Source organism: Opisthocomus hoazin, chromosome 13 (assembly GCF_030867145.1).
Source record: "Opisthocomus hoazin isolate bOpiHoa1 chromosome 13, bOpiHoa1.hap1, whole genome shotgun sequence".
Taxonomy (NCBI): Eukaryota; Metazoa; Chordata; class Aves; order Opisthocomiformes; family Opisthocomidae; genus Opisthocomus; species Opisthocomus hoazin.
This window is the reverse complement of record NC_134426.1, coordinates 3,950,047-3,959,970: the sequence shown is the minus strand read 5'-3', so window position 1 is coordinate 3,959,970 and position 9,924 is coordinate 3,950,047. Positions and strand designations below refer to the sequence as shown.

The window sequence follows — 9,924 nt, the reverse complement described above, 5'->3', positions numbered from 1 at the left end:
TTTTCAGCTTTTTCCTGACCTCAGCTTTGGGAAGAGAGCAAAGCCTGGAGACACTGGCATTTAGAAAATCCTGGTTTATTACAGAGACATGGCATGGGAGGGCACCTTTTACACTGTGCCAGACACATATGCAAAGGTAACTCTGTCAGACAAGCTGGGTTCACGGTTCTTGAGAAGCAGAATTGTCACAGGTAAAATGTCCAAAGCACAGGAGGTTCCCTAGATATGTTGGAAACCACTTGTGAAGAGATGTGGCACCTTATTGCTGTTGAAATACTACAGATTGAATTTGCTTCTTCAGGGCGTCTTTGAGCTCCTGGTTCCTCATGCTGTAAACGAAGGGGTTCATTGCTGGAGGAACCACTGAGTACAGCACTGTAATCACCAGATCAAGCAATGGGGAAGAGATGGAGGGAGGCTTCAGGTAGGCAAACACTGCAGTGCTGAAAAACAGGGAGACCACAGCCAGGTGAGGGAGGCACTTGGAAAAGGCTTTGTACCGTCCCTGTGCAGAGGGGATCCTCAGCACGGCCCTGAAGATCTGCACATAGGACAGCACAATGAAAACAAAACACCCAAAAGATAAAGAAACACTAAACCCAAGAAGCCCAACTTCTCTGAGGTAGGAGTGTGAGCAGGAGAGCTTGAGGATCTGGGGGATTTCACAGAAGAACTGATCCACAGCATTGCCGTGGCAGAGAGGAATTGAAAATGTATTGGCAGTGTGCAGCAGAGAATTGAGAAAGCCACTGCTCCAGGCAGCTACTGCCATGTGGACACAAGCTCTGCTGCCCAGGAGGGTCCTGTAGTGCAGGGGTTTGCAGATGGCAATGTATCGGTCATAGGCCATGATGGTCAGAAGACAATGCTCTGCTACTACTAAGAAGGAAACCAAAAAGAGCTGGGCAGCACATCCTGCATAGGAGATGGTCCTGGTGTCCCAGAGCAAATTGGCCATGGCTTTGGGGACAGTCATAGAGATGGATGCCAGGTCAAGGAGGGAGAGGTTGAGGAGGAAAAAGTACATGGGAGTTTGGAGGTGGTTGTCACAGGCTACAGAGGTGATGATGAGGGTCTTTCCAAGGAGGGCAGCCAGGTAGATGCCCAGGAAGAGCCAGAAGTGCAAGAGCTGCAGCTCCAGTGTGTCTGCGAATGCCAGGAGGAGGAACTGGGTGATGGAGCTGCTGTTGGACAGGTGTTTCCTTTGGGCATGGGATCCTGTCATTAGAGGAAGAATCAATAAAGTGTTAGAGGAGAATTGTCATTGGAAATGCAAAGCCATACTCCTAGAACTTTAATACTGCTGAACTTCTGAGCATTTTCCATTCATTTTCAATGAGAACTTCCTTCAGCTTCCTTGTTCGAGGTCTGGTTGGTGCTGGCTGAAGGTACTGTAAGGAGCAGGACCTCTGTCCTCCGCCTTTTGAGGAGTCTGCCCTGCTATGCAGCAAGGAGCTCATGGGAGTAGTGGTGTCAGGGGTCTATCCTGGTGTCTGACTTGGTCAGATGAAACCGCTCCTCACAGAAAATCACCTTGTCAGCCTCTGCACTCTCAGTGCTAGGAACGGCAATAACAGAGAAAAGTTGGAGAAGTTTGGGGTTCATAAAGCTCCCCCAGCTTACCTGGGGAGTTTTCTTGGAGTTCAGACACCTTCAGCATTTCTGCTGCACTCAGGGAGAAGAGAGGGACACTGGTGAGGCATATGAAATTGCTTCTGGCTTAATGCAGAGTGAGGGCAGCTGGTCTGTCCCTCTGACTTCTTCTGACCTGCCCTGGGCTTGTTCTTTGTGAGATGGAAGGTGATCACACTGCTGCATTACCCTGAAAAATAACCAGACGTTACTGAAAACAGAGGGATTCAGTGCAGACTGCTAAATGTCTCACTCTTTCTAAAGGTCTCAGCACCTCACTTCTAGCCAAGGACACTCATGGCTCCTTTCACCAACCCAACAGCATTTCCTCCATTGTAGCATCTCTGTGCTTCTCCGTGGGGCTTTTAGATAATAAAAGGTTGTGAGGAGAGAAGTTCACTTTGTAGAGGGCAGCTCAGAGCTTGGAAGTACACCTCAAGGAGACAGCCAAGTGTCCTAACAATAGCATCTGATGAAGGGAAAAGCAGCTGATCCTCCAGCCCCACAGACTGCATTGACCACAGCCCCACAGGGGAGATGAAAGTTGGGGCACTTGTTCCCACGGACACGCCTGCAGGAAAGGACCCACAAGATCAGTCTGTGACCCTACAGCTGAAACTCCAGCTCCCTAACGAAGCTGACGACAACAATGAAACAACAATAGGAATAACACAGACAAGAGGAGAAACAAGCAAATATCCAGCAATAGGGTGTCTGAGAGAAGCCAGGGCAGAGGCAGCCACGCCCTCAGCACAGCGTTACCCATACCCAGCTGGGCACGTCCCCTCCCAGACACCAACATTGCCGGGCAGTTGAGCTCTGAGCCCCTGTCATCTGCAGCAGAGAAATGGAGATGTGGCTGGAGAGCTGCCCCCTGGCTCTGCTGGAGCTCTGCTGCAGAGGAGGTGGTTCATGGTTTGGAGACCTCAGCCCTGAGGGCAGAGGCTGTGCTGGGTGGGAGAGAAGGCAAGGGGGCTTACTCAGAGGAAGGGCTCTGCACTGGAGGGGATGATGCAGAGTTTTATGATTTCTCCCTCCCATCATATCTGGTTTTCTGTTCTGCTCCTTCCCTGATGATATATCTGCTGCCTGGAAATTTTCCTCCTGAAAGATGTTTCACTCTCCCATGTCTTTTCCATTACAGCACTCACAGACCCCATCCCAACCCCTGTGCACTCACCCTGGCCCTACAGAAACCTGCCTGTTTGCAGGGCACTGCCTGGGTGTGTGTTCCTGTTTGCAGGTGGAAAATGAAAGGTCAGGCTAAGCCTGGTAGGTCCAGGAAAGGTGATGCTGGTGCTGTCCATAGGCAGAGGAATGGCTGAGGGTGCTTTAGGAGGCTCCTATCAGAGTTACTGATCACTGGCTCAGGAATCTCAGTGACTGCTTCAAGGCTGAAAGCTCCTGTTCCATTTATCCCTTTTACACCGCCCTCCCTCTTCCAAAAGGGAAACTGATAACACAAATTGAGGAAGTTTTTGTTATCTTTACAGTAATCCTGCGCATGACCTTCTTCTTGAGTCAGCCTTAGGAAATATTCTGGGGGTGAACTGGAGCTGTGAGCAGCTGACCCATGCAGCAGTCTCCTGGTAGGAGAAAAACACTGCCCTACTGGGGGTCCCTTCTTCCACCCACAGATTCTCCCCACAGCACGATCTGGAGCTCCCCGGGCAGGCTGAGCACTGACCCCAGCATACAGACTCCTGCAGTAAAGGGACCCTGCTCTGGAGGACCGTCCTGGGCACACTTGGCTACACACCTGGCTTAACATCCTACCAGTAATCTCCGGAGAAGGCAGTCAGCATGCCCTGCTCCTCTGATGGCAGGGCAGGGAAAAACTTCTCTGGAAGGTGTCTTCCCCCTCTAGGCTTGAGAAGCTGTGACAATCCTCCACAAAGATCCTGTAGGCTGTAGGATGTGCCAGCTTTTGGAGATCCCTCCAGCAGCAGCAGATTCACTGCCCTGCTTCCAGGGACTTACCATTTCATGGGTTGTGAAAATTTCTCCCTCAGTGAGCTCTCAGCGTCTTCCCACCCCGCACTGCCTTTAACCTATGTCCACCTCGCACCTCTCCCCTCGCTGCCTGCAGGCAGTGCCCTCAGCCCTGCTGGGCTTTGCAGAGGAGCTGCTCCTGGGCACAGCTGTTTCTCTGCAAGTGCTGCCCACTTGCCAGGAGTTCCCTCCATCCCAGGAGCCCAGCCCAGATCAGCAGCACAGGACCAGCACAAGGCAGCAATATCCTTACCCACTCTGGGCTCCCTCGAGGTGTCTTTTGGTCTCCAGGACAACTTGCTGTGAAACAGGCTGAAGCAATCACTCCTGTTGCCTCCCTCAGCTGGGGAGAGACACTCAGTTTCAACAGCGTCAATTCTCCTCTCAGAGAAAGAGTTAGAAACAAAAATCACCTTTCCTTGCCCCATCACAAGACAGGACAACCAGAAAGTGACAGGAAGGAATCTCATTTGCCCCTGCTGAGGGAAGGGATTGAGCCTAGTCATTCGAGGCATCTCATCCTGAGTTTGAAGTCCTGAGGACTCAGGTCTCTCTCATGCTCACCACAAAACCCACAGGAGGTGGGACTCCTCTTGCCTCAATTGAGATTGGCACAAAACAGCCTCCTGCATGGCAGATCCTTTTCTCAGCTCCCTTGGTAATTAATGGAGGTGGAGAGCAGGAGGAAGATGTTCAGACGCAGACACTTGGTGACAGGTTTAGTTCCAGAGATGACCAAGATGCTTGCTGGTAACTACAAGCTCTGATGGAGCAGTTTAAAGAGACAGGGCAGCGTCTGAGGGCACCTTCCTGGAGGCTGGTGGGAAAACCTTTTGGCCAACTTCAATGACAGAAAGTGCCCACCTTGAAGACAAATCAACCTTTAAATGTTCCTTATGTCCAGGGCTGCTGATGGATGTAATCATCCTGACCAAATGGAGTCCTGTGGCACAGGGAGAACAAAGTCTCTCCCTTTCTGTTCTCCGTCAGCTGTTTTGTCCACGTGGCCTTAACAGTATGATGGGGTTTGTCTCATATGCATCCCTTCATTGCCTAACCTCATTCAGGGCAGCTGAATCTTCATTTATTTCACATTTACAGACACCTATGACTGTGGAATGTGCCAGGGCTCTCCAGGACAACTGCATGCATCTGACATGGACAGTACAAGTCCCATGCAGGAACCCCATCCTCTTTCAGAGTCATTGTGTGACAGGCACCACCCAGGGCATCTCACACAGATTTCGTGCCTTTGTGCAGTCACTGAGTCCCACCACTGCAGTGATGCAAGGTCTGTCCCTTCTCTACCCAGTGGATGCATGGTAGTGCATGAACACCAAGCACGTCACAGCAGGGTCTCCACTTGAGGGCATTCCCTCTCAAACTCTGCTGGATCTTCTCTCACCCATCATTTAACCATCCCTTTGATGGTACAGTCATGGATCAGGCTGGTAGTGATGTCCTAGCTGACAGGGGAAGTCCCAGAGGACTGGAGGATCGCCATTGTAACACTCATCTACAAGAAGGGCTGGAAGGAATGATCCTGGGAGCTACAGGCTTGTCAGCCTGACCTCAGTGCTGGGCAAAATTATGGAGTGATTCATTGTGAGTGCGCTCACAGGACATGTGAGGGACAACCATGGGATCAGCCCCAGCCAGCATGGATACCTGAAAGGCAGGTTCTGCTTCACCAACTTGATCTCCTTCTATGACCAGGTGACCCGCCTAGTGGACAAGGGAAAGGCTGTGGATATTATTTGCCTGGACTTTCGTAAGGTCTTTGACACTGTTCCCCACAGCATCCTCCTGGAGAAACTAGCTGCCCATGGTTTGGATGGGTGTACTCTCTGCTGGATAAAGAACTGGATGAATGGCTGAGTGCAGAGAGTGTTGGTGAATAGTGCCAAATCCAGGTGGTGGTCAGTCACAAGTGGTGTCCCCCAGGGCTCAGTTTTGGGTCCAGCCTTGTTTAACATCATTATCAATGATCTGGATGAGAAGACAGAGCTCTCCCTCAGTAAGATTGCAGATGACACCAAGCTGGGTGGGAGTGTCGATCTGCTCAAGGGTAGGAAAGCTCTGCAGAGGCATGTGGACAGGCTGGATCATGGGTTGAGGCCAACTGTATGAGGTTCAACAAGACCAAGTGCCGCGTCCTGCACTTGGGTCACAACAACCCCATGCAACGCTACAGGCTTGGGGAGGAGTGGCTGGAGAGCTGCCCAGTGGAAAAGGACCTTGGGGTGTTGGTCGGCAGTTGGCTGACCACGAGCCAGCAGTGTGCCCAGGTGGCCAAGAAGGCCAATGGCATCCTGGCTTGTGTCAGGAATAGTGTGGCCAGCAGGAGTAGGGAGGTGATCGTGGCCCTCTGCTCGGCACTGGTGAGGCTGCACCTCGAGTGCTGTGTTCAGTTTTGGGCCCCTCACTACAAGAAGGACATTGAGGTGCTGGAGCGTGTCCAGAGAAGAGCAACAAGGCTGGTGAGGGGTCTAGAGAAGAAGTCTTACGAGGAGCGACTGAGGGAGCTGGGCCTGTTTAGTCTGGAGAAGAGGAGGCTGAGGGGCGACCTTCTTGCTCTCTACAACTACCTGAAAGGCGGTTGTAGTGAGGTGGGTGTTGGTCTCTTCTCCCAGGTACCTAGTTACAGGATGAGAGGCAATGGTCTCAAGTTTCATCAGGGGAGGTTTAGGTTAGATATTAGGAAAAGTTTCTTTCCTGAAAGAGTGGTCAGGCGTTGGAATAGGCTGCACAGAGAGGTGATTGAGTCACCATCCCTGGACATGTTCAAAAAATATGTGAATATTGCACTTTGGGACATGGTTTAGTAGGCATGGTGGTGTTGGGTTGATGGTTGGACCTGATGATCTTAGAGGTCTATTACAACCTATGATTCTATGATTTTCATGGTGTGCCTGGATCACAGGATGTCCACACCCAAGGACATTTTCAACATCATCCCTTCCTTCCTGACATCAGCTTCACCTCCACCACAGGCCCCCAGGGCTGCAGAGACATAGCAGACAGCATACCCCTCTCCTGGCCTTGCCCAAAGCAGGGTTTGCTCTCTTTGTGGGCACCTCATTTCTCCTTTACATTGCCACCTGTCGTCCCCTCCAGCATGTCTCAGCTCTGAAGCAAAGCCTTTGCACACACAAGGCCTTGGGCGCTTGGTAACAGGTTTCTTTCTGTAAGTCTGCTCTCCGCCCCGATAGGCCACAGCTGAGGTGCTGCAGCCCAGACATGCACCAGTGGCCTCAGCCTGGGGCACAGGGAGGAGGAGCTGGAGGCCCCAAGCTATCTCTTCATCCCACCTGGAGTGAAGAACGACTGAGGCATGCTGAGACAGCTGACATGATTGGGGTGCTGTGATGGGTGGATACAGATGAGAAGGAGAGACAGGCCAGAAAGATCAGGAGGGAGGTGTCCTCAGTGTGAAGGAGCTGCTTAGATGTGTGGAGCTTCTCTATGGGATGAACTATTTGGGTAAGCCCTTATGGATCAGGTTCAGAGGAGAAACTGGTAAAGGTGACATTGTGGTGGGAGATAAAGAATGAATTAATGTCCCTTTGCTGACTTTAATCACCTTGGCATTTCCTGGAAGGGGACCGCAACAGCATGAAAATTGTCCTGGAGGTCTCTGGAGGGTCTTGGTCAAGACCCAGCTTGGGACACTGGTCTTTACAGCTCAGCTGTGAGATTGATCAACAATGGTGATGTTGATATGCATCTACAACTCACAAAGAAGGGAGAGTTAATCATGGAGGTTAAAACCTGTGTCAGCCTTGACTGCCATGACCATGAAATAATGGAGTCTCACCTCCCAAGGGGAATGACAATAAAAGAGAGTAGATGTTAGACCTCAAATTGTTCTCCCAAAAGTGTGGTCATTTACCCAGTGCACAGTACGCCAATACACACACAGAGCAGAGGTGTTGTCTTTCTTGCAGATTTGTGTAGATGTTGGTGCTAGGTGATAATTCCACAAAGCTAGCACAATGTTTAGCAGAGTCACAAGTTCTATATACTCTTACCAAAACAAAGCAATTACTCATTGCATTCTGACTGGTTCACCACGTTACACGCTTGTCATAGAAGTTTACTCCTTCCTTGCTTAACTATGCATACTCGCAAGCTGGGGAGGTGCAGACTTTTTGGTTCTGAATTGAGTCGGTGGTTGCAATCTCCCCCTGCCGCCTTTACCTTTTTCCTAGTTTTCCTCAGTCTTTGTTAACTTCATGCTTCTTTGGCAATCGTCCAGCTTTCAGTGCCTTCTGGGCTGGATGTTCCCCTTTTATCAGTCTGTTAGCTCCTCTTCAAGGACACAATTGTTAGTAAGGCATGCATTGATTATACAAAGTAGTCAAGCCTAAAATTAAACAATGTCAGAAGGACAGAAGCATTTCTGCCCTGTGTCATAACAATGTGAGCATCACTATGCTCAGAATATCACTGCCCGATATGAAGATAAGCAGACTTTGGCCTAGTCCTGCAACTTTTAATGAGGGAGCCCACGCGAGCAGTACACAAAGGCAGCACAGCTCAAGACATCTGGCCTTTGAAGATGGTGTCTTTCAAGCAGGAGGCTGTGCATGTCAATAGTCAGGAAAACAAGCAGAGCTATTGGGAGAGAAACTTGGGGAAACGGGAAACTCATGTGGGAGCTCTATGTAAAAAAAGAAGGATACAAGAGTTGGATGCAAGGGTGGAAACAGAGGAGGAATTCAGAAATGTGCTTGGGTTTAGAAAAGCCAGCGCTCCGCTGGAGTTGACACTTGCAAGGGAGTTCAAGGCCACAGCAACGGGCTGGTACTCCTTTAGCACAGTTAAAGCAGAAACAAAGATGGTGCGTGGCCACTGCTGAATTCAGCAAGAGCGGAGGTAGATATGTCTGAGATTGTATGTGTCCTCTTTGCCTCAGTCTTCTTCAGCAAGATCTCCCCATTCCAGGTGCCTAAGAGGAAGAAATCTAAGCGAAACCCAGCAATGGATGGAGATTAAGTCACGGGTCCCTTGGATAAGGTCAACTCTTAATAGTGCATTGGACCACAGAATCACAGAATCACAGAATGGTAGGGGTTGGAAGGGACCTCTGTGGGACATCTAGTCCAACCCCCCTGCCCAAACAGGGTCACCTACAGCAGGCTGCACAGGACCACGTCCAGGTGGGTCTTGAATATCTCCAGAGAAGGAGACTCCACAGCCTCCCTGGGCAGCCTGTTCCAGTGCTCTGTCACCCTCAGAGGGAAGAAGTTCTTCTTCATGTTCAGACGGAACTTCCTCTGCTTTAGTTGGTGCCCATTGCCCCTTGTCCTGTCACTGGGCACCACTGAAAAGAGTTTGTCCCCATCCTCCTGACACTCACCTTCCAGATATTTATAAGCATTTATTAGGTCCCCTTTCAGCCTTCTCTTCTTCAGGCTGAACAAGCCCAGCTCCCTCAGCCTCTCCTTGCAGGAGAGATGTTCCAGTCCCCTCATCGTCTTTGTAGTCCTCTGCTGGACTCTCTCCAGTAGTTCCTCATCTTTCTTGAATTGGGGAGCCCAGAACTGCACACCGTACTCCAGATGAGGCCTCACCAGGGCACTGTAGAGGGGAAGGAGATCCTCCCTCGACTTGCTGGCCACACTCTTTTTAATGCATCCCAGGATGCCATTGGCCTTCTTGGCAGCCAGGGCACACTGCTGGCTCATGGTTAACCTGTCGTCCACCAGGACACTCACGTCCGTCTCCGCAGAACTGCGCTCCAGCAGGTCCACCCCAAGCCTGTACTGGTGCATGAGGTTGTTCCTCCCCAGGTGCAGGACCCTGCATTTGCCCTTGTTGAACCTCATTAGGTTCCTCTCTGCCCAACTTTCCAGCCTATCTAGGTCTCGCTGAACGGCAGCACAGCCTGCTGGTGTATCTACCACACCTCCCAGTTTGGTGTCGTCAGCAAACTTGTTGAGGGTACATTCTAACTCTTCATCCAGGTAGTTGATAAAGAAGTTAAATAAAACTGGGCCCAGTACTGACCCCTGAGGGACACCACTTGTTACCGGCCTCCAACTAGACTCAGCGCCGCTGATGACAACCCTCTGAGTTCTGCCATTCAGCCAGTTCTCAATCCAGCTTTTGCCAACTTGCCCTGCACTTTTTGTCCACGAGCTCCTCAGCTCTCACAGTGTGGATGTGCTCCTGGCAGGCAGGAGGGAAACTAGAGAGCCTTATCCAGCTGGGAAACCTCTCAAGGGTAGACCCAGCTCCTCTGCAGATATTCATTCAGTCAAGTACCTGGACCCAGAGTCCCGTGGTATCCCCATT

The 9,924-nt window shown here is 50.8% G+C and overlaps 1 protein-coding gene across 1 annotated transcript; it reads right to left on the bottom strand.

Annotated features, from left to right (window-relative positions):
- Nucleotides 1-259: 259 nt before the first annotated feature.
- On the bottom strand, nucleotides 260-6,960 carry LOC142363054 (olfactory receptor 14J1-like). The gene is made up of 2 exons (XM_075434995.1): nucleotides 6,936-6,960; nucleotides 260-1,218 (listed from the first exon to the last, which is right to left on the bottom strand). Exons 1-2 carry the CDS (start codon nucleotides 6,958-6,960, stop codon nucleotides 260-262), a joined length of 984 nt encoding a protein of 327 aa, XP_075291110.1.
- Nucleotides 6,961-9,924: the final 2,964 nt, after the last annotated feature.